Raw genomic sequence first — 17,095 nt, 5'->3', positions numbered from 1 at the left:
CGTGTGTCCTAATTGCAAACATGCATTTAAATTTTATTCAGGCAAGCTCTTCCACCCATTCCAGCAGACTGCTCACCTAAGTAAACATGAGCACCTTGCACGAAGGTTTGCAGCCTATGCTAGGTGGCTACGTGGAGCGTGTCTACTGAAGAACTTTCAGTTTGATAGTTACTCACAGGAAAGGGCCACAAGCTAAAGTTCTGGCCAACCAGATGGGGAAGAAGTGTATTATAACCAAACTGACAACTATTCCTGTTGCAGTGGTCGCTGTCATTGGGAGATAATATACCTAGAGACTGGCAAAACAAACTGAAAGACATCCAGTTACAAGGAAGATACTATTACTTCACGCTTCTCACACCTATACTGCTGTTCCATTGCAAAATACGTCAAACTGCATATATAACCTCAGCAAACACTCAACAGAACAAGCTGTACTAACTTGACCTGCTTTTCTCAAAGAAAAGCTTGCTTCTCTAAGAAAAGCAAGTCTCCTTTAGCAAATGCCAACTGCTGTGGGCTTTCGGGGCATTAATCAGATTTTGGTGAGCATAGATGTAGCCCAGTTGGGTATCAAAAGTTATCTGCTCCTCCCGCTAAATATCACATATAAGGGAGTGTGGATACTCAGTACACAGAAAGGTTATTTTTCTTTCAGTAAGCCTGAGGACTGAGATTTACCACAGTGTTTATTTAAATAAAAAAAGCTATAATTAGGTAATAACTAAAATGGAATGATCCTTATTTTCCTTTTAAAATATGGAGATGTGTAAAAATCAAACCATAGTAATGAAACCAAGGTAACTACAGTTACTTACTGAACTATTTTTCATCCACGGTAACTTTAACTCTACCCCTAGATTTTTAAACATGTTCCAAATTTTCAGGACAAGAAATGGAAACAAATTAATGAAACACTTTAAATCACCATTAAGCCTTTTCATTTTCTTAAGTAACTTTAGATTAGGAAAGTAACCATGCATTCTAAAACAGCTTCCACACCAGTGCAAAGTCCTTCAGAAAGAGGAGATGAGCAAAACCAGACAGGTTTGCAAATTTTACAAAATTGTGACGTGATGCTTAGAAAGACTGCAGGAAGATAAATCTGTATCTAATGATAAAAGAAAATAGGTAAAATAGATAAAAAAAATTTTAGGACTGATAACTCTATGCCACTATCTTAACAGAAATACATTTTAACAGCATATTATTCTTCCTAATAATTCATATTATTAAAATGAACTAAATTTTTACTAAACAGATGATGATCATTCAGAGAAGGGCATACCAATTCTTTTAACCAATCAGTAACTTTGCTTGTGCTTCAGCAGGTACTGTGTATTTCCATTGCCAGGAAATTTTATCCTGGTCCAAAGATAATCCTGGCATTATCACCCTAAATGAGATTTGTGCAGGCAAGATACATTAATCCTGTTAGAACGAGCTCAAGAGTTTTATAGACAGATGTGGATTTGCAGAGGTTACAAGTTGTGATGGTTTCTGAGTGACCTCAATTTCAGAGAGAAGAATCTCCCAGAAGAGAATGTCCCAGTTTGGGGAGGGGAAAATTAAGATAAACCGATAAAACTTCTAACCATTTTTACATGCATTGATTCGCTCACTTTTCAAAGTTAGTCAAACAGCCTTAGAGCTCTCTACTTCTTATTTTACATATATGGAAGAAGTACCATATACTAATAGCAGTGGCAGAATTTTCTATTCTACTAAGGGTCATTTTTGTATAAACAAAAGTATTGTATCACTATAAATATTCATTACATTTCAAAAAGGTAGAAAAATTTAAATTAATTTCAATTTGTTCAAAATAACTTATTTATAGCTGTGGTATCAACGATCTCTATGATGAACCTATAGCTGCTGTTTCCCCTGGAAGGAAAGATGCACTCACATTATCCTGAATATTGCAAATTATCTTCGCGTAGCATTTGTTGTTGTCTCTGGATGGTACAGTCCATTCCAGTGGCCAGAAATGACTATGGTACACCTGGAAATACAACACAGGTTAAAAAAATAGTTATGTAATTTCACAGCAGAGTGCATGATCTTCCAAAACCAGAGAGATTATCTTAAATAATGAGCCATGCATACAGCATTTAGAGTATTTGAAATCAGGGTGAGACTCTTTCCCCTTGATGAATGCCAAAGAAGGAAGCCTCTAGAGAACAAGCACTAGTGTCATCTAATAACTGGAAAAAAAAAGAAAAAAGCAAAAAAAAAGCTAAAAAAAAAGCAGAAGCAGCTATAAGTATATTACACTTCCAGGGTGCAGTTCACCATGCTCTCATTAATCTAGACAATTACAAGCTTCCCTCATGGAAGGCTGTATTGTGTCTGGGTCTACCTTGAATGAACGCAAGAATATTTCTCAGAGCAGAAAAAGGGAAGAAATGGCCTCAGAGCCTGGGTTTAGGAGAGATGAGACTATGTATCACTGCAAAATGGAAAGCATATTAAAAAACCAACACATTTTCCTGTCTGTCCCCACCAGCGTCACTGGACAGATTCCCAGAGCAGATAAGGCTGCTCACCCACCTATATAGCACATATCTCAGAAAATGATGGGGTGTTTTGAGGCACAGTTCTACTCAGAGCTCCCAACAGCTCCTATTATAAACTAATCTCAAATTGATTACTATTTGAAATAAAATTTTAATTGATCACAACTCCAGTAAAAATGTTCTTTCACAAACTAGGAGAGACAGCTCAATGTTTTTTCACATTAATGGAGTTACAAAGCATTCATAAGCATCACTATCTGAAACTGAAGTTTAAGGGGTCTGAATGACAGATGCTACTCAATAATCTTACTGAAGCTTGCAAAAGCCAATATGGCAACATGATAAAGAGGTCAGAATAAACCAAATGAGGACTTAGCCAGAACACAAATGCTTCTGGATGCACATTTTAAAAAATGGCTTTGAAAACTGAAAGTGCATTTTCCACAAAGAAGGGTCCAGTGTTTCACATGTAACGGCAAGAATTTGATCAATGACAAAAATTTGACTGGGTATATACAAACTTTGTGGGCAGAAAAGAATATAAGCCTTTGCCCTGTAGTAAGGTGAACAGTACTTGACACACTGCCATTTTGAGTCACATTTACTTCTTTTCTCCACATTCCAATTCAAAAAAATGTAATTGACAGAGCTAAGAAGGACACAAGTTCTCAACTTCATGAACCACCACGTATCTGCTTATTTCCCCAACTAACGCTCCTCAGGTGATCTTCATGGGACATAAAAGTTCAGTTTATTGCCTGACTCCCGCCCCTCACGCTTTCTGTAATGTGGTCTGTATAGTATTTTGTAAGAAAGGCCTTAGGCACTAAGTGCTTACATATGTCTAATTTCACTCTTGAGGAGCAACCCCAGTGAATAAAAAGGGATCACTCACGTGAGTAAAATTAAGCACATACCTCTTTGCATAGTCAAAATAAACAGGAAAAACAAGCATAACAACATTTGGCTTTATAAAGCAAAAAACACTGTGGCAAGGAATTTGCCACACTGTAGCTACAAAAAGCTCCACTTTGACATTAAAACCAATGTATTGCTTCCAACACATAACCAGCTTTAATTTATCCTGAAGTACTTGCAAACACAAAGAAACCTTTTTTTTTTTTTGTTAACCAAATATTCCACCTTCAAGCCCTGTTTGCCAAAAATAGAACATATTTGCAACTAGAGCTATTGGAATTAGGGACTATTTTTATAACATGCCTAGGAACTGCCAAGGAAGACAAAAATGTACCTAGTCACCTCCTGCCCTTACATCAGAACACAGAATGCTGTTTTAATCAACTCTTAACATTATTTTAAATTACAAATTGGGAACTTAAAACGCAGATGAAACTAAGGCGTTTACCTCAATGTTTTCCTCTCCAAACTTCTCCACCGCAGCCTCTTCAGAATACCCACAGGCTCCATACTCCAAAGGAGTGAATACAGTGGTTGGAACATTCACATAGTCACACTGTGTGGCATTCAAAACAAATAACAAAACCACATCAGTAATAAGATCAGCACAATGGGTAAAAATTTAGCAGTCTGAAATTCAGACAGGAAGAAAAGTTGGATTATTCAGAATTCTGAAAGCTACTTTTTTTTTTACATAAAAAAATTGTTTTAAATTAAACTACTGTTTTGGTGGTGTCCCTCTCAGAGGCATTAACTAGAGCAAGAACAGAAAGACAGTTTAAAGCCATACTGACATTAACATGCATAGATTAAAAGGAAGAGGAAATTCAGTGCCCCGTTTTAAAAATGTACCAGATCAAAGGTCTGGTACATTTTTAAAAAAGATAATAAGTAGACTGTTCAACTGCCTCTACAAAGCATTCTATTTTTAGCTGGGAATGCTGCAAAGACAACGCCACCATCAAAACCCATCGTCTTTTTTATCAACTGTGGCCTAGGTGATGCCAAAGAACCAAAGACATGAACTACAGCCATTTGGGGGGACAGCAAGAACTAGAGCTGACACTGTGTGCCTAATCACATATCATGAGAGGCAAACACTGACCCCTGACTTCACTGGAGCGTTCTAGAGGTTCCCTCTCTGGGCAACCTCTGGACCTGACCCCTCTCACTGTAAAGAAGTTTTTTCTTATGTTTAAATGGAATTTTCCTGTGTTTCAGTTTGAATCCATTGCCTCTTGTCCTTTATACCACTGAAAAGAGTCTGGATGCATCTTCTTTACTCTCTACCATCAGGTATAAATACACATTGATATAAGAGCCGCCCAAGCCATCTCTTCTGCAGGGTATAAAAAATTCCCAGCTGTCTCAGCCTCTCCTCATGCGCCAGATGCTCCAGTCATAGCCCTGTGCTGGACTTGCCCTAGTACTGGGGAGCCCAAAACTGGACACAAAATCCAAACCTGTCTCACCAGAGCCAAGTGGAAGGGAAAAGGTCGCTCCCTCCACCTGCTGGCAATGCTCTGCTAGGATGCATGTGCAGGATGCAGCCCAGGATGTCACTGGCCGCTTTTGCCACGAGGGTACATCGCTGGCTCACAGTCAAGTTGTCCCTCAGACCCCCTGAGGCTTTCTCTGCACAGCTGCTTTCCAGCTGGTGGGTCCCCAGCCTGTGCTGGTGCATGGGGTTACACCTCCCCAGGTGCAGGACTTTGCACCTCTCCTTGCTGAACTCCGTGAGATTCCAGTCAGCTCATTTCTGTAGCCTGATGAGGTCCGTCTGAGTGACAGCACAGACACCGGTACATCAGTCGCTTCCCCCCAGTTTTGTATCATCTGCAAACTTGCTGTATGTCCACTCTGTCTCATATCCAGATCATTAATGAAGATGTTAAACAGTACTGGACCAAGTATCCAACCCCGTGGCATACCACTAGTGACTGGCCTTCAGCTGGTCTTTGTAATGCCCGTCACAGCCCTTTAGGCCTGGCAGTTCAGACAGTTTTCAATCCACCTCGCTGTCCACTTACCTAGCCTTACTTCATTGGCTTGTCTATGAGAATGTTATGGGAGACAGTGTCAAAAGCCTTCAGTAGAATCAAAGTAACCAACATCCACTGCTCTCCCCGTATCCACCCAATTAGTCATTCTGCCACAGCAGATTAGCAGGCTGGTCAGCTCTATTTAATTTCTAGTAATTTTAATTTATACGGATTTCAACTCCAATTAACTTCCTTTGTGACCAGGGATCAACTAAGATGCTGCTTACTATTCTTTCCCCACCTATCCACAACACTTCATTGTGTTTCATACAATCACCCTTTGCAGATTTGTTACAACAGCAATGTAAGCCAGGAATCCATCTAAGTAGTTACTCATTTCTTGGATTCACTGAAAGAGATGATGCTTTCTTTGGCAGCATAAGGATTTTCATACCTTGAGAGGCAGTTATCTGGCATAAAATGTAAATTAAGATGTTCTCATAGTATTGGGGCAAGAAAAAAATTCTGGCTCCAGCTATGGTTTTCTTAAACTTTGCCTGGCTGATGCAATGACATTATGCACACTGATTCAGGATTCTGTTACCGCAATACCTGCCAACCTAAAATAAACAACTCAATCAAGCTCGAAATCTGGCCGACAACTGAACTTGATATGAATACAGCAGGCTCTAAAAGAGAAAAGCCTTTATGCTCATGCCCTATGGTTATGAAGGTGAGACAAGCACCCACGTCAACGGTGCTTGGGTAACAGTTCTTTAAAGGCACTCTCCTTTCCTCCTGGTTTAAAGATAAGGTATAAATGAGTACCTGTGTTACTACCTGTGCTACTCCTATTTGGACCAGCATAACTTGACTGAAACCTACAATTGCACTAGTATGAAATGTAAACACTGAATTGATTAATTCAACTTCTCAGATATAAATATGCACCGACTTGTTGGCACATTTGATCTTCCTTTGTGTCCATATTCAATTATAAGCGGAACTATGTATTACATTGAAAACATAAGGCTGAGAAGTGAAAAAATTAGTGGAAATAACATTGAAAATGAGGAGCATCACAAATCCCTATTACGCTATTTAGGGACCCTAGGTATGTTTAGTAAACTGCCTATGAATTAGAGTTAAAGCATTTAATGGGATGGGAACGATTGCTGACTTTTAGAGAAGGCGGTAGAGTTAGTAAGTTAAATGATCTCAGTTAATTTTATTATCGTTATACTTAGAGAAAAATAAAACCCCTTTATAGGAAAAAAAAGAGACTACTGCTTAATCCATAAGGTATTAATTTCATCCTACACAATTAGCAGAACATATCTGCAGTAATATCTTTCCAAGGGGAAAATTAAAGCAATCATCAAAGCTAATCCTTAAAAGCCTACTGAGTTTTCCATAAGCAAGCAAACTTGCATTCTGCACTTAGAAATAGAGCAATGACAGTGTTTTGTTGCAACTGGTTCCTTACCTTACTGGTTGCCCCAGCATACAGTCTTTGAACTAACAATCTTCCTGCCTGGATTGCCACTGGTGTGAGTTCCAGCTTGTCCTGCAGTATATCTCCGACAGCATAAATATACGGCACATTTGTTTGCTCCTCGTCGTTGACAGGAATTTTTCCTGTTCTGGAATTTGAATTAACAAGAAAAAAAGATCTAAGTGTTCTGCTGTGAAGACTGGAGGTGTAAATAATCTTGCAGGAGTTAGGCCCTTTAGCTTTAAGAGAAAGACACATATTTGAAGTATGAGGGAAAGAAGTCATACTCACAATCTTACAATCTTGGGCAAGAATGTAAAGTAGTGCAAATTTGACCAAGACTACAGGAATTTACACACTGGATAAGGAGGTAGCCCGTGAAGTTGTGATTAATCTCCTGAATCAATTCTTTGGTGATGCATAAATCCTTTCCTCAAACACCCTCTACTACCAGCTGAGCTGTGTACTGGCAACCTTGAGAAATGGCAGGAAGGGACATTCTCCCACTCAAGCTGTGGGACAAAAGAGTTTCCCCACTACTGAAAATCCAGTCCAGTGACTGAAGCAGTTTCTAGAATCTTACCCTTCAGGCTTCTACACAGAGACAGGTCAAGCTGTTAGATACCCTACCTAAGAGACAGCCAGCAAGCTTTTTGTCTATAAGTGTACTGAGCTAATGGAAGTTTTTAATTATTAATATTTCTTACTTCATTAACAAATGAGATTCCTGCAGTAATCACTGCAGGAAACACATGTAACAGGGAAACCTAATCAGACAGGCACAGAAACAGTCACCCAGTTACTTGAGGGCCCAGCAGTGATTCCCGTGTTAAAATCCAACTTTCTCAATTTTGTTCTTGTTAACAAATACACAGTTTGTGCTAATAATTTTATAGTTCATTCTATTAAGCTAGCAATAGGTGTCCTGATGTCAGAAAGATGTGTACTGTTCTACAAGACAACATGAGTCTGCCAATTTTAAGTGGACTAAAATTTCCACTTATTTAGAACATCGCAACAGTTCCGTTCAGTAACATCAGTCACTACGTTCCTATAAGCTGCTCTTTGCACTGTTTTTCCCCTAGACTACCAAGTCAAGTTCATGGTCCTGTGGCTTTTCTTCAAAGGGAAGATCGCCTAGGCCCCACATGCCTAGAAGATGTTTTCGTTCCCCCTACTGAAAATGTTACCAATAGCTCCACTCCCTGGTGCAACGACCTCACTACATTAAACATGAAATGCTCCTCTACAGGACAAATTGTTCTCAAAGGTTGCTCTAAGGCAAGACAAACTCCTTCAATACCTAAAACACATCACCAACTCCAACCGTGAGTTTAAGGAATGCTACTTTGACCTTGTATTTCAAAATAAACATATAGTAACATTTACATTAAAAACGTAAACAAAACCCACCACACTAAAAGCCTGTATGAACAAACAGATCTCTGCCCCAAGAGGTAGTAAAGATAAAAACAAGGAGATGGGAATAAGAGTACAAGGAACAACTGACAGAGCCTAGAAAGCCCCATCACTGGAAGAAGATGAGAATGACCTGTGAGCCTAGACAGAACAGAACAGACACTTTTGACTCCCAGCATTTAGGAATAGACATTTCAGGATCAAAAAAGCAAATGTGGCAGTACAATGGAGAAAATGCAGCTGTCTGCTACATAGTCTCCTGTCCAAGTGTATGTAAACTGGAAACAAACTTTTCCTTAAAGCATTTGAATGTCTATGCACTACTACCATTGCAACAGTAGATAACACAAGCTCAGTGCTAGTGGTATACAGACATCTGTCCTTACTTTTCATTGATCTTCACTCCAACTTTGTCCAAACCAAGTTTTCTTGTACATGCATCTCTCCCGATTGCTAGCAACACCTGCAAAACAGCAATGCATATTACTGATTTTTTACAACCTCAAAAGTGCATTTGAATGTGGCTATCTATTATTTTCAGTATATACCAAGGATTAGTATCTAAGGCTTGGTCACGTTAAGATGAGTGTTTTTGTTACCCATTGTACATTCATAGAGTTCAAGACAAGCCACACTACCACGATGACCTAACAATAGGAGGTTTTAATGAGGTTTTGGCTGATTAAATACAGCCAAATAGCTTTCCCTGGAAAAATACCCCAAGAGTATTCTAAACAAATCAGTTAGGGTCAGATTGTTTATTTCCTTACATTTTTATACCAAAGTGTTATACCATAAGCCTACCAGAGCAGATGACCCCAAAATGCTCCATAAGGAAAGGACTCTTTAGGAAGAAAATTCAGATGCTTAGGCAAGTAAAAAGACCATAAAATAATCTTTGTTTAGATCAGAAAATATCATTTACTTATATAGGCTCTCAGCCAAGTCACTGCCAAAGAATATTATTTGTTGAATATTATTTGTTTGAACATTTGTTCAGAATGATGGATGGAGCACACCCAGTTCTTACCCATCCTATCAACTTGGCTACCTTAACAAGCAAAACAAGTTCCAGCCTTTACTAATCACAAGGAAAAGTGCTATGTGCTTTGCAGTCTTGGACAACTCTCCAGCTAACTACACAATGCTTCTCATACAACAACTAAGAACCACGATGAAGGAATCTGAGATCTGCTTCAAGTCTTTCTGATGACCAAGTGTGCCAGATCTTCAGAGCTGAAGGTCTTAAAAATGCATCACACACAGCTCATAGCTTCTATGAGGAGTGACAGCATTTCAGTGAAAGATGTAGTAGCAATAAGAAATCAGAAGTTTCCTTCATGAAAGGACAGCACATTTGCTAGCTAAAAGCTTTCACTACTATGGACCAGGAAAAATAGTACTGCAACACTGTGCAATAGCACTGTTGTTAAACTTTCTCATAATATTAGCCCTCAGATGCACTGAGGCACATCCTTGTTATGGGATGACTGATAAACTATACAGGTCACTGGCACACAGTATTTGCAGTCTAAAATCCCAGGCTGGCAAATTCTTGTCTATATGCATTTGGTGTAATTCCAAATACTTTATTCACAACTTTTTTTTTTTCCTTTCAGCATCAAGGCCTAAGAAAATGAGTGGGGTGAAGGAAACAGTCAATCAAACATATAATGGCATACCTGCACACTGCAATTTTACTGTTTTAAGTGCGTAATGAAGTTCCCTCACTTGCTACAGGGCATTAGATGTTTTTGTGAAGATGCTGCATCAACAATAGGTCTTGAGAAGACATGACACCTATTCGTTTAGCTCTTGCACAGACCATTGTTTTGTGCTAACTCCAGAACATGCTTTAGTTACTATGAAAGCTATTATAAATCATTACTTATCATTTATGACAAATATCCCACTGGGGAAAAATCCTGCAAGTGATTCCACATGACCAAGCTCATGTACATCCCTAAGCTAAGAAACAGGTTTCAAAAGCATGAAAGTGATTTGGCAAGGCACATGGGACTCATGCCCATGGATTCTGGGCATTGTCACATTAATTACCTGTTGATTGTGTGCAATTAGCATATTGTAATGATTAAAATAAATTTAAAAAATCTAAACTATGGATAAAAACACCCGAAAAACTCAACAATAAATGGAAGGCTCTTTCACGTTCTTCCTGTATATAGAAAGGACTCACAGTATTGTATTCCCCTTCAATTATTTGGTTCCCCTTTGTGGACTTGGCTGTAACTCTCAATCTTCCAGGAGTTCCTTCCTCAATCTGTTCAACCTACAACATGGTGTGGGGAGAAAAAGAGGGGAAAAAAAAAAGAAAAGGGTTTAGTTTCAAATAAAGATATGCAAATGTATCTTTGTTCCACCACTTCTTATCATTGAGAGTGTTTAACCATGACCTAAAATTAAGCATTTATTCTACAGGTATTTTCACCTTTCTCTAGATATATGACTACTACTTGCATATTTAAACATTTCGTTTTATCTCCATGGATTCATTCTTACGACCAACACAATAAGACCTCATTTCTCTTTATAAAAGTTGATTGATAGCTAAGTTCTTGTCCAAGCCCACTATGTGAGCTGCTGGTATCAACTAAGGACAGAGGAGATGAGGAGGAAGGGAACTCTTGCAAGACCTGGAAACACCATCAGACATTTTCTCCAACCACACCTAGAAGACCATCGTGCCTTCCACTCTTGGAAGGCACTGTCACAGCCCAGCCCTTAGCAGTACAGACCTTTGCCCTGTTTCAATGACATTACTCCGACATATAAAGCTGCCACGGCCTTGCAGAAGAGGGCAGCAGCTGGCTCTAAATGGCTGAAAAACCACCATCAGCTTAAGAAAAAAACCTCTTCAGAGTTCCCCAGTCAGCTGAAATAAATATTCCTAATTTTAGCTGTGGATGCAGCTGCACACTCTCTCTCAAGTAATGCAGTAGCTTACTGTCTATTCTAGCAAAGCAAAAAAAAAAGAAAAAAAAAAAAAGGAAGATGCAAAGGTGAATCTTTTTGCAGCTGTGCTCTTTGTTCAGAGTAATAAAAAAAATGAAGTTTTATTTAAAACGAAACCAAACCCAAAATACACCCCCCCATATATCAGAAAACAGTAAAGCAGAAAGAGCAGTGCCACTGTCTTTTTTTTCCTCAAACACTCCTTTTTCCTCAGATAAATAAATCGGCTAAAAAAGTGAATGGAATTTGAAGCTACATAGGTGGCTTATCTTTTGTCCTCATTAATATTCACTGGACTGTGAGGAAAGGACTCGATATCCTCAGCCACAGTCCTTCCCTCACCCTCCCAGGAAACAGCAAGGTACCCGGCTGCTTCCTACGGCTGGCTGTACATACAAGAGACATGTAAGTGTGCAACACTTAATTCTGGGAAATTTTAGTGTTCATTCTACCAATGAAAAAGTACTTTTCAACAACTGCCCTAGTTCCTACTTTGTGCTTAGAGACAGAAAAAGCAAAGTTTCTGACAAAGTTCTGTCTTCCTCTGTCCTTTTTTTTCTTTTTAATTTAAAAAACACCCAAACCTCCTGTGCCATCCTACCAGCTTTAAAGGATCACTGTGTTAAACTGCTCCTGTTCAAAGGCAGCATTATTTATAATAATTCATCTTCTGTCTTCAAACTTCCCAACAAAAGGTTTTAATAAGCACAACATGCATAACTTCAAAAACAATCTTTGAAAGAGATGGGAACACCTGCTAAAAACATATCCAGCAACTTAAGTTTAAGGATCTTTTCAACTAGAAACAGGGCCAAAGATTTTATTCCCATTGAAATCAAAGACAGGTAGTGAAGGGGCAGGGTAATATACACAAAATTGCATTTTGTGACTAGGGTGATGGACTGCTCTTTGCAGGGTGCACCTGCAGGTGTCCGCTTGACATTTAGTTGAAATGATCTGCCTGTAAAAACAGCTTCCTTCTTTCTCATCCCCCAGTAGAGCCTACAAAAAGCTACATCTGAAACAAAAGGTAGATAATCATCCCTGCTTTCTATACAACATGGGATTTCTGCAACGCAAACATGCATAAAAACAAAGTTGCTTGAAACATCCACTTTGACTTCTCACAGCAAATCTCTTGCACTCTGTGAGAGAGGGTCAGATCCACAGCGTGGTAACTGGCAAGAGCATTTTTTAAGCTACTCTTGATACTGCTAAGGGCGAAAATGAACAGTCTTCATTCAATTTAATGCTTTAATCCCCAAAGTGTTAAACTTGGTAACATGCTGGCTTAACACCAAATCGAAAGCTGCTTAATACATTATTTCCCATTTCATAATAATCGAGCACTAATTATTGTGAAAACAACATTAAGAAAAATACTGTTAGCACCCTCTGAAGTCTTCGATAAGGCAATCTTACATTAGAAAAAGCTCCAGAGCTTGTCTAATCTGCTTTTCAACCTGAATTTGCCTACACATGTACATAAATAGCTGCACAAGTACTCCTAATGAATACAATAAAAATTGAGCAAGTATTTAAAGGACTCTGCCAAGGATATAGATGGATACTTCTAAAGCCCATTTACTTTTCTGGATAGTCAACTGGTCCTGGGCACATAAGGCAGAATTTGCTGGGTGAGAATTTGAGAACTGTCAATGAAAAATATGACTATTTGTGACGCACTGGCCCTGATCTTACAGGAAACTATATTATCTGATTAATTACAAGCCCACAAGAAGTTTCACAGATATCAGGACAACTGCTGAATTTAAGCATATTAAACATTTGCAGGACCAGAAAGGGCAGCAGTACCAACATTTTTAATGCAACGTATACTAACCCACCTGATTATAATAAAAACAATGAATTCTGGAAACTCACAAAATTTTAATACTAAGACTAAATTGTACCTTTCAATTATGTAAAATTTATGGACTTACTCAGTTTAAAACAAAAATTAACCCACTTTATATCGTAGCAGAACCGGTATTGCAAATTCAACTTTCATATTCACTAAAATAATTTCCCTCTTAAAACCTTATTACAGGTATATTGCAATCAATTGTAGTCACTTATCACTTCAAGCCTACCTTGATTGGCACAAACTCCCTAATAAAGTTGATTCCATGTTCTTCCATATATTCGCCAATTTTGTTTGCAATATCCTGGTCAAATCCTCTTAAGAGGATAGATCTCACCATTATGGTGACATCTAATCCAAGACCTGCAAGAAATCCTGCACATTCCAAGGCAACATAGGAAGCTCCAACCACCAGGGTTTTCCCTGGACAGTAAGGCAGAGAGAAAAGATCATCACTGGTAAAAAACAGAGGGGAAAAAAGAAAAAAAGTTAGAGCCAACCAGAAGAATGTATTGTGCTTTATATTTATTTAATTTCTTCTGTAAGAATAGGACTTCATTCTGCTCACTAAAAAACCCAACAACTTAATTGTTTGGCAAGTCAGCTGGAATACAAGATCAGTAAATGACAGCTTAAGATGTTCTAAGTAGGAATACACATAAAAAAAAAGAGGATGAAAATTCTGAATCACCACAAAAATGTTGAGGTTTTGGGGTTTTTTTACATAAACTTCAGAAAAATTGTTGAAAAAGATAGGTTGTCTTTTCTCTCTAAATCTTGCTTCAAATATTTTGGTGCAAATTTTAGCTCCTGAGAGCTAAAAGGAAGAGGAAGGTGTTCAGCTTTAAGATAAAAATACCATCTTCACTTCTTTGAAGACTTACCCTTTTGCTAAAGCATCATACACAGTGGCAAATACACACAGACAATAAAACAAGTTAATGCAAGCCACAGTAACAGGCAGAGATAGAAGTACAAAATTATGGAAAACATGTTTATTTGCCTGCTTTCCATTTCTTTCAACTGCTTCATGAAGCTACATCAGTTCCACCACACTTTGGACCTAGACTATAAAACCAGAGCTTCTCAAGGGAGCAGGCACTCATGGAGGCATCACACTTGCTCAGCAGAGACTTAGGCAGAGTTTAGCAATGGAAGCCTCCAAAAATTTAAATCTAAAGTAAATGTCTCTTTCTCAGCCACCAACTGCAAAGGCTAAACAAAGATGCTCTCTGCAATTGTTGTGGTGGAATAAAATGTGATTGTGTAATTAAAGGGTACATCATAGTTCCTATCCCCCAGGGAACCCAGCGAAGATTACAGAGCCAGCCTCAATCTGATAGTCTTTAACTCTGGTATTCCTGACTTTTCCGCCTTAATGTTATTTTAAAGCACCACTTTACAGGCTATGCTGTTACCTTTAATTTGACTACTACTTATTAGAAGGGAAACATACAACATGGTGTTTTGGTTTCATAAGGATTATGCCAGTTATTTATTTCACTGCTATAGGCTTGCAAGCCTGTAATTCCAACCCTTGTTTCTACATTAAGTAACTTAAAAGTTACTCCGATATGAAAACACATTTCATCTGCATATCACATTTTTTTTGGTCAAAATTGTGCTAGAATTGCTTGGTCTTATCAATTAACTAAACATTTGAAACTGTAGTCCCAAAAGTTGAATTAACTTCACTGGGTAGCTGGAAAAAAAATTGGGTTGAGTTTCAAGACTGCCCCAATGAATACAGATAAATTTCTACTGGCTTCACAACACCAACTGCTTTGCAACTCCCTCTTTCCTTGGCATTTGAGCAGGGAGGTTTCTTCCAAGCAGACTGTGCTCTTCATTACCAAAAAGCTTCAGTATGTGAACTGAAAGACCATAAGGAATAGAGAGGAAGCGGGTGTACTGGTAACTGGGGCAGAGCTGATGAATTAATTTTATGATGGACACAAACATGATTTATGGTATTCTCGGTTACTGCTGTTATCAGTCAGAAACAGAACCATCCTAGCCAGCCCACAGTCCTGTGGGGTCTACTAGACACCAATGTTTTTGGCACCTTAAAATCTGTCTATAGCTATTCTCCTGCACTTACTTTCCCCTAACAAAAAGTTACATAGGAAAGAAAACCAGCAACCAAGCAGCCCTGCTCATGCTTCACCACTTTCTCTTACACGTAAAGCATTTACACATGGTGAATGATCATATTCCTCCCTGGTTTTACCTGCTAATGCAGTATTCCTTGTCTCCAGGTATATCCAGGTAGCGTGGTCGTTCACCAGTTGCAATGAGAAATCTCTCAGCTGTGTACAGCTTCTCAACTCCTCTTTTATTTGTTGCCTGTGGACAAAGTATTAGGCCAAAGTGAGTATTTTGCAGTCCTACCAAGGGGAAAATTATTCTATTTGAAAAGCATCTTGTGTTGGGCTTGCGTGGCAAAGTTTTGGTAGCAGGGGGGCTACAGGGATGGCTTCTGTGAGAAGCTATTAGAAGCTTCCTCTATGTCCCGTGGAACCAATGCCAGCCAGCTCCAAGATGGACCTGCCACTGGCCAAGGCCGAGCCCATCAGCAACAGTGGTAACACCTCTGTGATAACATATTTATGGAGAAAAAAGTTGCTGGGGCACAGAAACTGCAGCCAGAGACAGGAGTGAGAACATGTGGGAGAAACAGCTCTGCAGACCTCAAGGTCAGTGAAGAAGGAAGGGGAGGAGGTGCTCCAGGTGCCAGAGCAGAGATTCCCCTGCAGCCCGTGGGGAAGACCACGGTGAGGCAGGCTGTCCCCCTGCAGCCCAGGGAGGTCCACAGTGGAGCAGATCTCCACCTGCAGCCCGGGGAGGACCCCACGCCAGAGCAGGTGGGTGCCCAGAGGAGGCTGTGACCCTGTGGGAAGCCTGTGCTGGAGCAGGATCCTGGCAGGACCTGTGGCCCCGTGGAGAGAGGAGCCCACACTGGAGCAGGTTTTCTGGCAGGACTCGTGACCCCATGGGGGACCCACGCTGGAGCAGTCTGTGCCTGAAGGACTGCAGCCTGTGGAAGGGACCCATGCTGGAGCAGTTAATGAAGAACTGCAGCCCATGGGAAGGACCCACGTTGGAGAAGTTCATGGAGGACTGTCTCCTGTGGGAGGGACCTCACCCTGGAGCAGGGGAAGAGTGAGGAGTCCTCCCCCTGAGGAGGAAGGAACGGCAGAGACAATGTGTGACAAACTGAACCCAACCCCCACTCCCCATCCCCCTGCACTGCTGGAGGGGAGGAGGTAGAGAAAATCAGGAGTAAAGTTAAGCCCGGGAAGAAGGGAGAGGTGGGGGGAAGGTGTTTTAAGAACTGGTTTTTATTTTTTCATTACCCTACTCTGGTTTGATTAACAATAAATTAAGTTAATTTTCCCCAAGTTGAGTCTGTTTTGCCCGTGATGGTAATTGACGAGTGATCTCTTCCCGTCCTTATCTCGACCCACGAGCCTTTTGTTATATTTTCTCTCTCCTGTCCAGCTGAGGAGGGGGAGTGATAGAGCAGCTGCGTGGTGCATAGTTGCTGACTGGGGTTAAACACATCTCTATTCAGAAAGTACTATAGAAGACGCAGCAAACATGGTTAGGGAGTACCTTAACTGTGTGTGGCCCAACAAATTCTCCGTATGCATTCTCATACGTGACGTTCTTCTCTCTCAGTGCAACCCGATAACCCCAGTTCAGTGAACCAATGTAATTCTGAACAGATTCTGTCATAGTCATCCAGTTGTGTTTGACTGTTAGAAACAAAAGAGAAAGTTTAATCTTTCAGTCTGTGAGTTGTTCTTTTTCTGTATTGAACCTTGTATTCTCAGACAGATTTTTGTTATGACCCAGTCACCTTTGTCTTATTCCTTTTCTATTCCAGGGTAACTCTACTGAAATGCAAAGTATTGTATCAGCA

At 39.7% G+C, this 17,095-nt stretch overlaps 1 protein-coding gene across 2 annotated transcripts in view; it reads right to left on the bottom strand.

The window, feature by feature from the left end:
* The window catches only part of TXNRD1 (thioredoxin reductase 1), a 40,144-nt gene that overhangs the window by 5,372 nt on the left and 17,677 nt on the right, over positions 1 to 17,095 (bottom strand). For both annotated transcript variants that reach the window (XM_049821569.1, XM_049821570.1), the window contains exons 6-13: positions 16,786 to 16,928; positions 15,401 to 15,516; positions 13,400 to 13,625; positions 10,531 to 10,623; positions 8,720 to 8,796; positions 6,906 to 7,062; positions 3,886 to 3,993; positions 1,910 to 2,005 (exon numbers count right to left, since the gene is read on the bottom strand). In XM_049821569.1, coding sequence (XP_049677526.1) covers positions 1,910 to 2,005; positions 3,886 to 3,993; positions 6,906 to 7,062; positions 8,720 to 8,796; positions 10,531 to 10,623; positions 13,400 to 13,625; positions 15,401 to 15,516; positions 16,786 to 16,928 — 1,016 coding nt within the window. The remainder of the gene's footprint in view (positions 1 to 1,909; positions 2,006 to 3,885; positions 3,994 to 6,905; positions 7,063 to 8,719; positions 8,797 to 10,530; positions 10,624 to 13,399; positions 13,626 to 15,400; positions 15,517 to 16,785; positions 16,929 to 17,095) is intronic.

This window comes from Accipiter gentilis, chromosome 18 (assembly GCF_929443795.1).
Source record: "Accipiter gentilis chromosome 18, bAccGen1.1, whole genome shotgun sequence".
NCBI lineage: Eukaryota > Metazoa > Chordata > Aves > Accipitriformes > Accipitridae > Astur > Astur gentilis.
This window is presented reverse-complemented; position numbering and strand designations above follow the sequence as displayed.